This window comes from Staurois parvus, unplaced genomic scaffold, assembly GCF_062004578.1.
Source record: "Staurois parvus isolate SC_StPar_1 unplaced genomic scaffold, SC_StPar_1.0 ptg001490l, whole genome shotgun sequence".
NCBI lineage: Eukaryota > Metazoa > Chordata > Amphibia > Anura > Ranidae > Staurois > Staurois parvus.
In genome coordinates, this window is record NW_028319286.1 from 759683 (window position 1) to 775182 (window position 15500).

The 15500-nt window shown below is 42.2% G+C and overlaps 1 protein-coding gene across 1 annotated transcript; it reads left to right on the plus strand.

Annotated features, from left to right (window-relative positions):
• The first annotated feature begins 288 nt into the window (after positions 1–288).
• PSMF1 (proteasome inhibitor subunit 1) lies at positions 289–15500 on the plus strand. Its single transcript, XM_089662553.1, has 7 exons — positions 289–464; positions 6659–6805; positions 8468–8550; positions 10306–10476; positions 11092–11145; positions 12292–12432; positions 12532–15500. Exons 1-7 carry the CDS (start codon positions 330–332, stop codon positions 12581–12583), a joined length of 783 nt encoding a protein of 260 aa, XP_089518679.1. The 5' UTR covers positions 289–329; the 3' UTR covers positions 12584–15500.

A 15500-nucleotide genomic window follows, 5' to 3' on the forward strand; every position in this document is an offset into this window, starting at 1 on the left:
GCTTGTATACCGGAGTCCTTCTTTACACCCCTGGCTTGTATACCAAAGTCCTTCTTTTAACCCCTGGCCTGCATCCTGGAGTCCTTCTTTAAACCCCCCTGGCCTAATTTCCCTGACTTGCCCTCCTCCATAGGTAAGAACACATAATAAGCCCATCACCAGCCTGGGGCTGAGCATCCTCTGTGTACAGCAGACGTACTGCGAGCTCTGTCGCCATCTACTGTCCAACTTGAGGAATTGCATGGAAAAAAAATCATCTTTCTTTTCTGGTTCATTCCTGCTGGTGTAGCCGGTGATCCCGGAAGTGCTGGATTCCCCAAACAAAAAACATGGCGTCGCCGGGTTTGGAGCTACTGTATGCTCTGGTGTCTCCGGACATCAGACAGCCTCAGGACTCCCTGGTCTGCTTCATCCACTGGGAACTGATCAGCCAAGGCCTCCGCTGCCTGGGGAAAGGAGAAAAGGTAACACAAGCCGCTTCCTGTGTGCTGAGAGCTGGCCAGCATAGTGCAGGGCTGGAGGGTCCCATAGTCCAGCATGGAGAGGACTCCTCCCCTCCCCCCCCCTCATTGGTACATTGGGTTCACTTGTGTCTTTATTAGTATTGCTACATGGGAACTTTGTTACAATGTTACTGAGATACACTGATACATGGAACTCTGTATCCACAATCCATGGATCAATCATCCTTGTCATTGTGCTGTATACAGGTGCCTGTGTATAACACTGCTCAATGATAGAAAGTGAGGGTCAGCTCTGATTTCATTGTATATACAGTGTGTATATATATATATATATATATGTTTTGTATTTTAATACAGTTTGTATGTTTCCTTCTGCTTCCTGTGTACTTCACCGGTTGTCATTCCTGTTCTTCCACTCATACATCATCGGTTGTTGTTTTTCATCATTACCTCCCTATGTGTCATGGCCCATTATCTTTTATAAAGGATTTTTTTTTTCATTTTTATTATATTTCCTGGAGTTATTAAAGTGGCACTAAACTATATTTAATCCATTTGCATCCACTACTTAATGGCCCTGTAATCTATTTTTAATGTAATTGTTTTTTTATGCTCCATGCACATGTTTTTTTTTAAGCTCACTAGTGTTTTTTTTTTAGGAGCGTCAGGGTTTTATTAGCATTTTTATAGTGTATTCAGGAAAAAAGCTAGAAAAAAAAAAAAGCTGTCAGGACCATTCAGCATTTTTTGTTTTGTTTTTTTCTGTCAAAAACGCTCCCAAAACCTATACAAAAGCAATTTTTTCTGCTCCTTAACCCCTTCACGCCTAAGGATAAAACAAATCTTAATGCCTAAGCACAATTTTTCAACGTTGACGTGTGTTAGTAAAACTGTCCATATCATCACAACTACTTTGTACATCCAGGTGGTTTATACCTTGTTTTTTTTTCAGCACAAATTGGGCTTTTATTTGGTGGTTAATGGTTATCTCCTGATTGTTATTTTTTTTGTATTATCAAAGGAAAACTGGCCCAAAATAGTAAAAAAAAAACAATTTTTTAATTTAGATGTGTTTCTTGTTACTACCATAGCCTGCCACCAAAGAGCAACCCAAAATACATTTTCCAGCTTTTGACAATCGCAGAGATACCATATATTTGTATGTTATTTGTTGTTTGTACCCGTAGTACTGCCCAGAAACAATAGTGCGTGTTTTGTTAACCTACATGTTCCAACATGACTGCGCACCAGTGCACAAAGCAAGGTCCATAAAGACATGGAGGAGCCAGTTTGGGGTGGAGGAACTTGACTGTCCTGCACAGAGTCCTGACCTCAACCCCATAGAACACCTTTGGGATGAATTAGAGCGGAGACTGCGAGCCAGGCCTCCTCCCCCGACATCAGTGCCTGACCTGACAAATGTGCTTCTGGAGGAATGGTCCAACCTTCCCATAGACACCCTCCTAAACCTTGTGGACGGCCTTCCCAGAAGAGGTGAAGCTGTTATAGCTGCAGAGGGCGGGGCCAACTCAATATTGAACTCTACGGACTAGGACTGGGGGGCCATTAAAGGTCATGTGCTTGGGAAGGGCGGGGCCAACTCAATATTGAACCCTACGGAGTAAGACTGGGAGGCCATGAAAGATCATGTGCTTGGGAAGGGCGGGGCCAACTCAATATTGAACCCTATGGACTAAGAGTGGGGGCAATTAAAGTACATGTGAATGGAAAGGGCGGGGCCAACTCAATATTGAACCCTATGGAGTAAGACTGGGGGGCCATTAAAGGTCATGTGCGTGGAAAGGCCGGCGACCCAATACTTTTGACAATATAGTGAATAATAGAGTTTAGTGTCACTTTAACAGGTATTTAGCAAAGTTAAAATGATTAGCTTCACCATTTTACAGCTGTAGTGTTTGCTTTACATGTTGCATTCCAAATGTGCAATCTCTATTCAGTCTCCATGTACTCCTGAGCATTTTGCTGCAGGCTGCATTATTCCAGAACCCCCTTATTCTGACTGGGCCTGTTCACATGGTCACCTGTCACGTGAAGTTCAGTTAAGTGCATGAGTTTCTGTGGGATAGAATGGCATGCTTTTGGTCAATGTAGACTATACTGGAAGCACTTAGGAAAAAAAAAAACAACATGTTTATGTGAACTCTTCAGGTTCTCCTATTTAAATGTATTATGGTCCAAAAACAAGTGATTCTGCACCTATACAAATCTATAAAAAAAAAAAAGGCCTCTGAACTACATGGTTATGCTCACACTAACTGTTAATGGGGGCTTAGGACTCTTGATACCAGGGGTGGACTGACTATTCAAGTGCTCGGGGTCAGTAGGGGGCCCCATAAAATGCCCCTGGTACCTTTTTTTTTTTTTTATAGGCTTTTTTGGGTGTGCTTTCAGTGTGGGCAAGGACACAGGGTCCCCATGATCCCCTATTGCCCGGGGGCCCCATGAGTTGTCAGTCCACCCCTGCTTGATACTATGTTGTAGAACACCTACTTAATCGGTGCATTCTGTATCTAGTCAGGCTGTCATAGCACATAAATTTTGGTAGAAATAAAGACGATTGGTTCATGAAGTTGCAATAGATAAGGCCAGTGCGACTCCTTTGTCACCCATGTGCATTACACCAGTTAGTGTAGTCTGTGTTCTCTACTATTATTGCCTTTTATACTGGTTACCCAGCCTTCCTTCATCTAACCTCTCCACATTCCCAGAGGCTGCGTCATACATTTCCTTTCAATCATTTGTGTACAACAATCACACTATGACATTTAATATTCTACAAATGAGTAAGTATTGATACATTGTCTTCCTGCAGTGATTGCCTGCGTCTGCACAGCTTTATCTTCAGAGACCATAGTGGTCCGGTAGTGTAAAAATGGAGATATACAGTGGGGATCGAAAGTTTGGGCACCCCAGCTAAAAATTTATATTAATGTGCATAAAGAAGCCAAGGAAAGATGGAAAAATCTCCAAAAGGCATCAAATTACAGATTAGACATTCTTATAATATGTCAACAAAAGTTAGATTTTATTTCCATCATTTACACTTTCAAAATAACAGAAAACAAAAAAATGGCGTCTGCAAAAGTTTGGGCACCCTGCAGAGTTAATATCTTGTACTGCCCCCTTTGGCAAGTATCACAGCTTGTAAACGCTTTTTGTAGCCTGCCAAGAGTCTTTCAATTCTTGTTTGAGGTATCTTTGCCCATTCTTCCTTACAAAAGTCTTCCAGTTCTTTGAGATTTCTGGGCTGTCTGTCACGCACTGCTCTTTTAAGGTCTATCCATAGATTTTCAATTATGTTGAGGTCAGGAGATTGTGAAGGCCATGGCAAAACCTTCAGTTTACGCCTCTTGATGTAATGCCCCGTGGATTTCGAGGTGTGTTTAGGATCATTATCCATTTGTAGAAGCCATCCTCTCTTTAACTTCAGCTTTTTCACAGATGGCATCAAGTTACCATCCAAACTTTTCTGACATTTTATTGAATCCATTTTTCCTTCTACTCGTGAGATGTTCCCTGTGCCACTGGCTGCAACACAACCCCAAAGCATGATTGATCCAACCCCATGCTTAACAGTTGGACACAGGTTCTTTTCATTAAATTCTGTGCCCCTTCTTCTCCAGACGTACCTTTGCTCATTCCGGCCAAAAAGTTCAATTTTAACCTCATCGGTCCACAGAACTTGTTTCCAAAATGCATCAGGCTTGTCTATATGTTCATTTGCAAAGTTCAAACGATGATTTTTGTGGTGAGGACGTAGAAGAGGTTTTCTTCTGATGACTCTTCCATGAAGACCATATTTGTACAAGTATCTCTTTATAGTGGAATAGTGTACCACAACTCCAGTGTCTGCCAGATCTTTCTGGAGGGATCGTGCAGTCAAACGTGGGTTTTGAATTGTTTTTCTCACAATCCTGCGAGCTGTTCTGTCTGATATTTTTCTTGGTCTTCCAGATCTTGCTTTAACTTCCACTGTTCCTGATGACTGCCATTTCTTAATTACATTCCGAACAGAGGATATTGACATCTGAAAACGCTTTGCTATCTTCTTATAGCCTTCTCCAGCTTTGTGAGCGTCAACTATTTTCAGTTTCAGTTTTCTAGACAACTGCTTAGAAGAACCCATGGTGCTGATTGTTGGGGCAAGGTCAGATGAGTCTGGGCATTTAAAACCTTTGAGATTGACATCACCTGGTCTTCCCAGACGATGATTGAGAACAATCCATGACACTGGCAGGTCTCAGCTTTGCAAAGGGGGCAGTGCATGCTATAAATTCTGCAGGGTGCCCAAACTTTTGCAGACGCCATTTTTTTGTTTTCTGTTATTTTGAAAGTGTAAATGATGGAAATAAAATCTAACTTTTGTTGACATATTATAAGAATGTCTAATCTGTAATTTGATGCCTTTTGGAGATTTTTCCATCTTTCCTTGGCTTCTTTATGCACATTAATACAAATTTTTAGCTGGGGTGCCCAAACTTTCGATCCCCACTGTAGGTTTTGTTTTGTTTTTTTCGTGCCCAGACAAGCCACATTTCTCATAGCTGTTGCTAAATGCGAAGAAGAGGAAATCTAACTCATGCAAATCCTGGATTACATAAAGGATTTCAGAATATAACCTATATTCAGATCAGGGAGTGTCTGACTATACTGGGAGTTTTTCATTTGCTGCATGTCAAATACCTGAAAGCCCTGCCAGAAAACTTCCTCTGTGTGCCTTTGCTTGCACACTGTCCAATGAGAACGCCCTTATTGACCATTGAGGTGCTCTTTTTGGACTGGGGGCAGTAAATAGGTGGAACTTAGCCCAGAAGATAGAGAAGTCAAATCCCTAGTAAGGGTACTTTCACACTGCATTTTTGCCATGTTTTTACTGCTTTTGCAATGCATTTTGTTACTGGGCGTGTGACTCAAAAACCTCACCAAAAATGCAACACAGGTGTGTTTTTGATGCATTTTTGGCACGATTCCATTGATTTCAATGGGGAGGTACATTTTTGGTGATTTTTTTTTTAACTTCACCATACCTTAAGCAAACAGGGTTTCAAAAAACGCATCGGACCCACACCAGATCAGTGTGAAGAGTTCCATAGAAATACATGGTCGCACATTTTTCTTCCGCATTTTCAATGCAAAAGCGGGAGAAAAACGGATGAGTGTGAAAGCAGCCTCAGAAACCAACATCAGAGGAGGGGTACACAGAGGAGGGTTTCCTGGCTGAAAAAAAAGGTAAAGATGGCATGTTGAGGTGCTGTTATGAGGGATTTTAGTTGTAAAAGTAAACCCAATCTCGTTAAAATGCTTTTACTTATCAAGGTAGTTTCAAAACTTTTCTGGCAGCCCATCTGTTAAAACACAGCCACATTGCTGGTTGATTCTTGACCCCCGTTGTGTGGTTCTTTCCACTGGTTCGTACTTCCTGGAATGACATAGGGGCCAGTGGAACGAATCACAGCACATGAAGGGTAGATAGCATCCGACACTCCCGGAAGTGTCAGACGCTGTAGATTCTGCCAGGGGTTGTACTCTTTCAACAGAGTTAAAGTGATTGTAAAGGCTCAAGGTTTTTACCTTCGTGTCTTCTATGCATGAGTGTGCAGCAGCTCCCTCCCAATACTTACCTGAACCCCATTTCAATCCAGTGATGTGCACAATGGCCTTGGCTCTCTGGGGACTCTCCCTCCTCATTCACTGAGACAGCAGCGGGAGCCATTGTCTTCCCACTGCTGTCAATCACAGCCAGTGAGCCAATGAGAGAGAGAGGGCGGCGCTGAGCCGCGGATCTGTGTACGAATGGACATGCAGAGCAGTGGCTCGGGAGCGAGTCTGCATGGGTGCCCCCAAATCAAGCTGCTTGCTCTGGGGAAGCAGGGAGGGGCCAAGATTGCCAGCAGGGGACCCTAGAAGAGGAGGATCAGGGCTGCTCTGTGCAAAACCATTACACAGAGCAGGTAAGTATGACATGTTTGTTATTTCAAAGAAAAACAAAAATGCCTTCAATATCACTTTAAGTTCGGACTTGCCGCTTTCCAAACAGGTAAGTATTAAAAAAAATCTTATTTTAGGCTGCCTATGTAAGAATTGTTTAATCTCTCTGTCAACAGGTTTGTATCATTTCTGCAATGTGTTGCATGTGATGGAAAGTTGTCATGTTATTTTTTTCCCCCCCACAGGCTGAAGCCAATGAGAAAGAATCAGAGCGACTTCCAGATGGCTGGGCCAGCAACCAAGAGCTGTACACAATGCGCTATGCGAACGACAAGACAAAGATTTTATTTAAAGCTCTGAAAGTGGAGGACACCTTGATAGTCAATGTGATGGTGAGGACAATGTTCTACAGTTCAGTGTACACCACCATTTTGCTCTTTATCATTTAAAGTTTTTAATTTGAAACTGTTCTCCTTTGGAAACAAACTGAGGCAAACAGCTAAATACCTATTTGAAATACACATAGGGCAGTGTTTCTCAACTCCAGTCCTCATGGACCCCCAACAGGTCATGTTTTCAGGATTTCCCTCAGATGAAACAGCTGTGGTAATTACTAAGGCAGTGAAACTGATCAAATCACCTGTGCAAAATAATGGAAATCCTGAAAACATGACCTGTTGGGGGTCCATGAGGACTGGAATTGAGAAACACTGACATAGGGGAAGTTTACAAAAACTTGAGCGCTCAGAATCTGGTGCAGCTGTGCATGGCAGCCAATCAGCTTCTAACGTCAGCTTGTTCGATTAAGCTTTGACAATAAAACCTGCAAGCTGATTGGCTTCTATGCACAGCTGCACCAGATTTTGCACACTTATATTTTAGTACCCTCCCCCCCATACTGTATGTTTCTTGTTCTACCTGTTGAAGGATTTACCATTCTGCTCAGCTGTTCTTGTGATACTCTCACCCCTGCCAGTCAGTGCAATCATCCTGTTATTTCATGGTTCAGCTTTCTTACTTCCTACCTATTGGAAAGAGGTGGTGCAGATTCACTGTCTACTTTACAGGTTGGAGGCAGAGAGTTTATATTGAAGGGGCAGCACAGTGGCTAAATGGATAGCACTTCTGCCTGGTAGTACTAGGGTCATTGGTTTGAATCCCAGCCACGGCACCACCTGCCTGGAGTTTGCATGTTCTCCCTGTGCCTGCGTGGGTTTCCTCCGGGTACTCTGGTTTCCTCCCACACTCCAAAAACATGCTGGTAGGTTAATTGGCTCCTATCTAAATTGGCCCTAGTATCTGTATGTATGAATGTGAGCTAGGGAGCTTAGATTGTACGCCCCTTGAGGGTTAGGGACCTTAGATTGTACGCCCCTTGAGGGTTAGGGACCTTAGATTGTACGCCCCTTGAGGGTTAGGGACCTTAGATCGTATGCCCCTTGAGGGTTAGGGACCTTAGATTTTACCCCCTTGAGGGTTAGGGACCTTAGATTGTACGCCCCTTGAGGGTTAGGGACCTTAGATTGTACGCCCCTTGAGGGTTAGGGACCTTAGATTGTACCCCCTTGAGGGTTAGGGAGCTTAGATTGTACGCCCCTTGAGGGTTAGGAACCTTGGATTGTACGCCCCTTGAGGGTTAGGGACCTTAGATTGTACGCCCCTTGAGGGTTAGGGACTGATGTGAATATATAATATATATAAAGCACTGCGTAAATTGACGGCGCTATATAAGTACCTGAAATAAATAATAAATAAGGTTGCTTGGCTGAATCAGGAAAAAAAAGTGTCTCAGCTGCTGGGCTGATCAGTTCGTAAATCTCAGTACCAGCCAACCAGAATTGCAAATCCTTTGTCAGGTAAAACTGGTTAATGTATATGTATTTTAACTTTTTGTCTGATGTTCCTCTCCAGTACCAAAGAACATTTTGAGATATTCTCCAATCCCGCGGTTATTCCTGTAATCTTGATAATTAAAATAATGCGTATTTGCTGTATTGTTTTTTTCGTGCAGCAGGACTTTATTACTTAAGCATGGTTATGTTTGTTGCATACAGGACATGAAAACAGAAAAGGTCAGCAACCTGACGCTGAACGTTGGAGAGTGCATAGACAAAGCCAACTTGAAAGACTACTCCAGGTCAGCAGGGTGCCCTTCATTTTTAAAAAAAATGCCAAAAATTGTTAAACACGCACATATTTAGTATCATTGGATGTGTACTTATCTTTTTTTAATATTTTCCATGGTAAAGATGTTATCTTTTTTTTTAATTTAAATGAGCCTGTCAAGCTTTGGGAGTATCCAGATAATAATAGTACCTATTTTAACTGGGCAGGGTAGGCCCTGGATGAGGGCCAAGTTAGATACTGTACATGTTTTAATCAAAAATCTGGTTGGTTTGGTTTGCTGTAATTTTACTCATTATCATTGGACCTCTTTATTAAAGTAGAACTATAGGCAAAATCTTTTATTTTTTTCATTTTGTATACAGTAAGGGAGGGTTATGACCCTGTCAGGTTTTTTGTTTGGCATCTGTGTCCCATTGTGGAGATTTCTCTTCCTGTCCCATAGCCAAAACAGGAAGTGAGAAAAAATTCCTTGAAAGTGAGTAAACCTCTGGTTGTCAGCAGGGTACCCAGAACTAGTGTCCCCACTGAAACTTTACTGTTCTGGGGACAACCCAAAATCAAGAATTTTCTTGCACTTTAAGTAAACATGCCAAATTGAGAGGGTGAATCTCCCTAGTGGGGCACAGACGGAAATAAAAACTGTCAGGTATTCTAATCCATCTCCCCATTGTCCAATACTAAACAAAAAAAGTATTGCCTGTTAGTTACTCTTTAAGTAACTCAGCCTTTTGGCTGAGATCAAGTGTAGTATCTGTTCTTACCAGCGTCCAAATTATTTTTGCTACAGGCCTCAGGGACTAGCCAGTACACAATTGCACGGCCACTTGTTTATTATATGCTATTTGTTTTCTCCTCACGTTTGTTTCACTTTTGTGTGTGTGTTTTGTTTTTTTTTCTCACTGGATGGGAGGGTGTGGGTCCTTGGGCCTGCCCTGACATCTAGGGAGAGGATGTGTGGCCATTCGGTTCCTTCCCCGAATTCTGGGGGGTCTCTCTTTGGGAGAGCCCCATGACCAAGTACTTGGTGGTCAGCTTCAGCTGATCACAAGGAAAAGGGTCTGCCAGGCCTTTAGGCCAGGTGGACCATGTTGGAAACCCTTTGTCTGTATCAGGAGCCTTGTGCTCCGGGGGATCAGGGTAGAGGTCCTACCCCTTCGGGAGGTGGACTAAAAGCACACCTCTAAGTGCACCTTTTTGTGTTGGTGTTTTTGCACTTGTACCTTTTTTGTACACTTATCGAGTTTTTGTTTTTGCGCATCTCCACGGATTAAATGAAAAAAAAAATTAAGTAACTCACTTTGTGATTTGATGTGAAAGAAGCAGATTAATGCAGCTCTGCTTTCATTACATAGGCAATGCAAGTGCCTTAATTTGACCTGAAAGCACAGACTAGGGGAGAGAGAGCTGTAGCCAATCAGTTGTATTGCAGCTCTCATATGCTAACAAGGCACATGCTGATGGGAGGAGAGCTCAGAGAGACAGGTGAGATCATCAGTCTGCTGCTCACCCGTGCGCTCTCCAACCACAGGCTGGTTCAAGACCTGTAGGTCTTAATTAGCAGAGATAAATCAGGTCTTTTGCCCTGGCAGACATGGCTGTGCTGTGTGGCAGAGTTATGTAAATTTCAGGACTGGATAGACTGCTCTTACAAATCCTTTTTGAAGGTAAAATGGTTCCATTTGTATATATTTCATCAGTGTATGCAGACGTTTCCCTGGAGGTTAACTTTAATGCCCTGTTGCAAATGTGTTTCTTTTCTTTACAGGGTGTTTAAGAAAAAAAAAGAACTAAATCGACGGCTGAAGACTGAACTACTGTCCCCACTGCTCGGCTCTACGGAGAAGACTGGGAAACTTGAGCGAGAACGGGAGAGACCCTCAGATTATGTTACCCCTAATGTGCCAACTGGTGGCCCTCCACCGCACCACACTCCACGGTGAGAGCACCTTTCATTTTTCATCTATGTAATGTTTTTTTATGGAACAGATCTTTACTGGCCAGCTAACAGACTGGTCTAGTAGTTGAGAGGGAAAGCCTTATAGGAGTTTGTAAAAATATGGTAGGATGTGGGTAGGTATGGGTCTGAATGTGGAACAGGTAACTGAGGGGCAGGTTTAAGACAAAGATAAGCCATAAAAAATTACTGTGGGAGTAGAATTTTTGTGTAAAGGAGACTGTCCTTGGTGCTTGCTTAGTGCAGTGTACACTCCTGACCAATTCCTAATATCCGTAATGTTGGGAATGAAGCCATGTGCCAGCTGTATGTAAATCCAGTACACACGTGCAAGAGTTTCATCATCAGTGACCATCCAGCGGTCACAGGGCAGAGACCAGACCTGGATGTAATGACAGACAAGATCGCTGCAGCAGGCAGACTGGTGACAACAAGTATCGGTTCGCAATGGAGAAGAGCATACTAAGAGGCAAAACTTCTATAATATGTACAAATTTCAGGAGTCCCCTTGTCACTGGCAGTTCAGTTCTGCTTTAAATGACACTGTAAAAGCTTCACATCTTCCAATTACAACTGTTTTTATTTTTTCTTTTCTAGAGAAAATCCCAGTGGGAATATTCCTTATGGTTCTGCAGACTTGAATCCCTTGGGGTGAGTATATGGAAGGTATCTGTGATGTTACAGAAGTAAAAGATAGGTCTACAGTATGTGTATCAAAGCTTTCTTACTAAAGGCTTATGCCATGATTTGCCATAAGAGCTAATCTCTTTCTCAGGACTCCAGCAGGCCACAGGCTCCTATTGTTCCACTTGTGCCTCTATATCTGGGTAAAATAAACAAAAATAATATTCAGCACATCTCTGCACTACATGCACATTTAAAGAATTCCAGGTATCAGCATGTTATACATATTTTCATTGGTCCAGTTTGGACTAATGTAACTATGTATACACCATAGCTGGCCGATGCTGCTTGAAGGTGGAAATCGTCAAAGTAGACACAGCTACTCCAGTAGTCTCCACTAGATTCCATATCCAGTGCTGAGCGGCTGGCCTGATTACATTGTGAATACAGAAGGTCAGCCGCTCTGCTCAGGAACCATTCAGAGAATGATTTGCATTTTCAGAATGAATGCAAAGCATTCTCTGATTGGGCAAGGTGGGGAGGCAGGGTGGTGATGTCATGCTGTCCACCTCGTCCAGTCAGAGAAAGCTTTGCATTCATTCAGAAAATGCAAAGCACGGGACCCGGAAGCAAGTAGAAATCACTTAAGTAGTTGTGTAGTAGTAGTAGTAGTAGGTGTCAATTTCCAGATTCCAGTGGCATTGGCCAGGTATATCATATACGTAGTTAAATTGGTTCAAGCTGAAGCAATACCCAATATAACTATGTATAACATACCAATGCCTGGAATTATTCTTAAACAATGCTGAGACTGTTTAAAAACGTTATTACAAAGTACCTGTTGATCATCCAGAAATCCAGTGTACTCCTAACTTCCTGTAATGAGCTATGAAGAACTAAGGTTGACTATATAGTCTTGGGATTTCAGCGCAGCAGAGGCAGTGCTGTTGGCTTGTTATGCTAAGGTTTGAAGCTCACTGGATGTGTGTTAAGCTCAATAAGTATTTTCTGTATTTTCTCTGCATGTTAAAGAGAAAAAGAATAGAGAAAAGCGTATGCATGTATTGTGTATATATATACTGCATATACATATATTTTATTTTGCCACACATATTTTAACTGCTGTGTATACCTTTCCATAGACACACCTAGTATGTCTTTCTGTTCCTACAGCGGGCATGGAGGTATGATCTTCGATCCTTTTGGATCAGGTTCGAGACCCAGACCTGACCCTACAATTGGACTCCCTCCAGGAGCGGTGCCACCTGGCGCTCGGTTTGATCCCTTTGGTCCTCCAGGTGCTAGACGCCCCGGGTGAGTGTATTGCTTGCCTGTTTTTTTCTATATGGAGGATGGTACACATTTTACACACAAACATGAGAGACTAACTGACTTTTACTCTTTCCTGTCCAGGCCTGACCCCGACCATCTCCCACCTCCGGGTTATGATGACATGTTCATGTGATGTCTGATGCCTCATACTGCCTTTTAATTCTTTCCTTTTGCTTTGCACTATTTGCTTTGTTTAAATGAATTAATGGCCAGCATAGTATTTATAAGGACTCTGTAGCACCACTTGGTGTTGAGGGGCGTTAAAACTGGACTTGTGTTACAAGTGTAGGTAAAGGTGCATACAGCCATTAGAGAACATTCACCTGTTCAGGGGAAAGGTAGTCAGGCATGATGGACGATCACTAATGTTTGTTCTAGCACAAGCTAGATTCATTCGATCCAAACTTGCTAGTCATGCTGATCAATGTAAACAGCTATCCGGACAGCTGCAGGCTGAAGAAGGGTTATTGAAAAAATCAAAACAGCAACCGAACCCCATGGTGGAGAGAGAAAATGTACCATTTTCTCTCTCCAACATGGGGTCTGTTTGCTGTTTTTAGGATGTTTTGATATTTCAATAAAGATGTTTTTTCATTTGAGTGTAGCTGTTTAGAAAGCTTTCTGTTTACATTGTTTAAAAGCAATTGTTTTTCTGCGTCTGGGTTGTGTGTGAACATCTGCCACTCTCTAATGCTTGTAGGTAGCTTTAAAGAGACAATGGGGTAGATTTACTAAAACTGGAGCACTCGGAATCTGTTGCAGTTCTGCATGGGTAGCCAATCAGCTGCTAACGTCGGCTTGTTCAGTAACCTAAAAGCTGATTGGTTTCTATGCAGAGCTGCACCAGATTTTGCACTCACCAGTTTTAGTAACTCTCCCCCATTGTAATCAAGTAATACTTTACAGACTGCTCAGATAAATCAAATACTTAGAATTCGCATTTACTCATGCTACCCTTGCATAGCAATACATTTTTGCCTTTTTGTTGTGGTTTTCTTCAACCTCTGGCACTTTTGGGAGTACTGGGGGCTTTCTGTAGCAGATATCTGAACTCTCCTCTCCCTTCACCTGGCTCTGACATTACCAGGGTGTCTGGCTGCTGCCTGTAAAGCCTCCAGTGCTCTGTGATTGACAGCAGGGAACAGGCTGAGTTTGTGTCTGGAACTCACCATATTTTCAACAAAACACACATTTTGAGCAGTGTTTAAAGTAGTTTGTATGCTATTTTTCACATTTACAAGTTTGTACGTAATCTTTGCTGTTTTATTAAATGTAGAGGTTTGTAAATTAGCTACTACAACCATAGTTACTACAATGATTTTGCCAAACTGATTGAAGAAATGTTAAAGACTACATATAAATCTGCTTAAAAACACTGCTTCCCCCTCCTCCTAGCTATGCTGTATACCGCTAAAAAAAAACCAAAACTATATAAATATCTTGTAAAAATGTAGTGAGCGCTCCTGTATAATAATGAAGTAAGCAGCTAATAGCACTAAAAGGAGATCACAACCGCCTTAGGTAAAATAAAATGGATAAAGTGCAGCGCTAAAATCAACAAGCAGAGAAATCGATCTGTAAAATTCGATCTAAAAAGTTTGATCCCAAATTTTGTTATCAAATGTTCGTTTAGTTCATCAATATGATATAAAAATGGGCACAGCTATGAGGAATCCAAAAATGGCGAAAATGCGCACTCACCGACCGCGCATAGGAAATGCGCATGTGTGTATTAAATCCCACAGACACCGATCTCCCTCAGGAAGGAATGTCATCAAACGATAGTCTGCTGGGCTCACAAGACCTCCTTAGGATCAGGATAGATCAGCCGGATAAAGAATCCCTCCAAGTGAAGGCTTCCCTCCTCTGGATGTAGTATGGAATTGGAAACTGTGTCTGCTGACCCCTCAAAGAGGGGCAAAAAGTGGAAGAGTACCCATAGTGTAGTATGTCACAAAAACTTTATTAACAACAGACTTCGTGCAGGGTAGATCTGTGCAGGTGCTGGCAAATGCCAGGAATATAATGCAGGGAAACAGAGGGTTAAAAAAAGTTACTGACCCTGTATAGTAGGATGGCCGCCAGACCTCCTCGTGGTCTGGGCGGCAATAAGGCGTCACAGGCTGTCAGTTCCTCCTGAGGCCTTTCGTGCTAAGGCACATCATCAAGAGGGGATTCCTCATAGCTGTGCCCATTTTTATATCATATTGATGAACCAAACGAACATTTGATAACAAAATTAGGGATCGAACTTTTTAGATCGAATTTTACAGATCGATTTCTCTGCTTGTTGATTTTAGCGCTGCACTTTATCCATTTTATATAAATATCTTACTTCACTCAACTACAGTCTGGTCACATGATGCAGAAGCTCCATCTCTCCTGTGTCATGGAGCGGCTGCTGCAGGGGAGAGGAGGGAGCGCCGACAGCAGATGGGCAATGAGAGGCTCTGGAATTCAGCACTGTTATTGAGCACTCCATGACACACGGGAGCCAAAGCTTCTGCATCACGTAAGAGGACCAGAGACTGAAATAAGGTATTTACACAGATCTTTTATACCAGCACTATACTGCATAGGTAGTAGGAGGGAAAAGCAGTGTTTTTAAGCACACCTATGTGTAGCCTTTACTTCCACTTTAATTCTTCAAAACTAAATATAAAAAAAAGAATGTCTGGTGTTAGACTTTAACAACTGCTAAGATAAAACATCAGTTACACAGGGAGTGCTTTGTTATCAGCAGGTTGGTCAGCTTCTTGCAAAAAAGGGGCAGTAAAGTACAACCACTGTATCACACTGAAAAGGAGGAAGCAGAACCTGTCTGTGTAACGAGCAAATATGGCCGTCCCTATGTACATATATAATTAAAAATGATAGAAACAAGATAACTTTACATTAAACCAATCTCTTTTACAGGTATAACAAGGTCGACAAGACTGTGTTGCTCTTTAAAAATGTATACTTATTTCTTAACTGCTGGGTGATTGTAAATATTCTAGTAGAACAAAATGTATAAATGTTCATAAAAAAAAAAAAGTTGCAGAACAAAA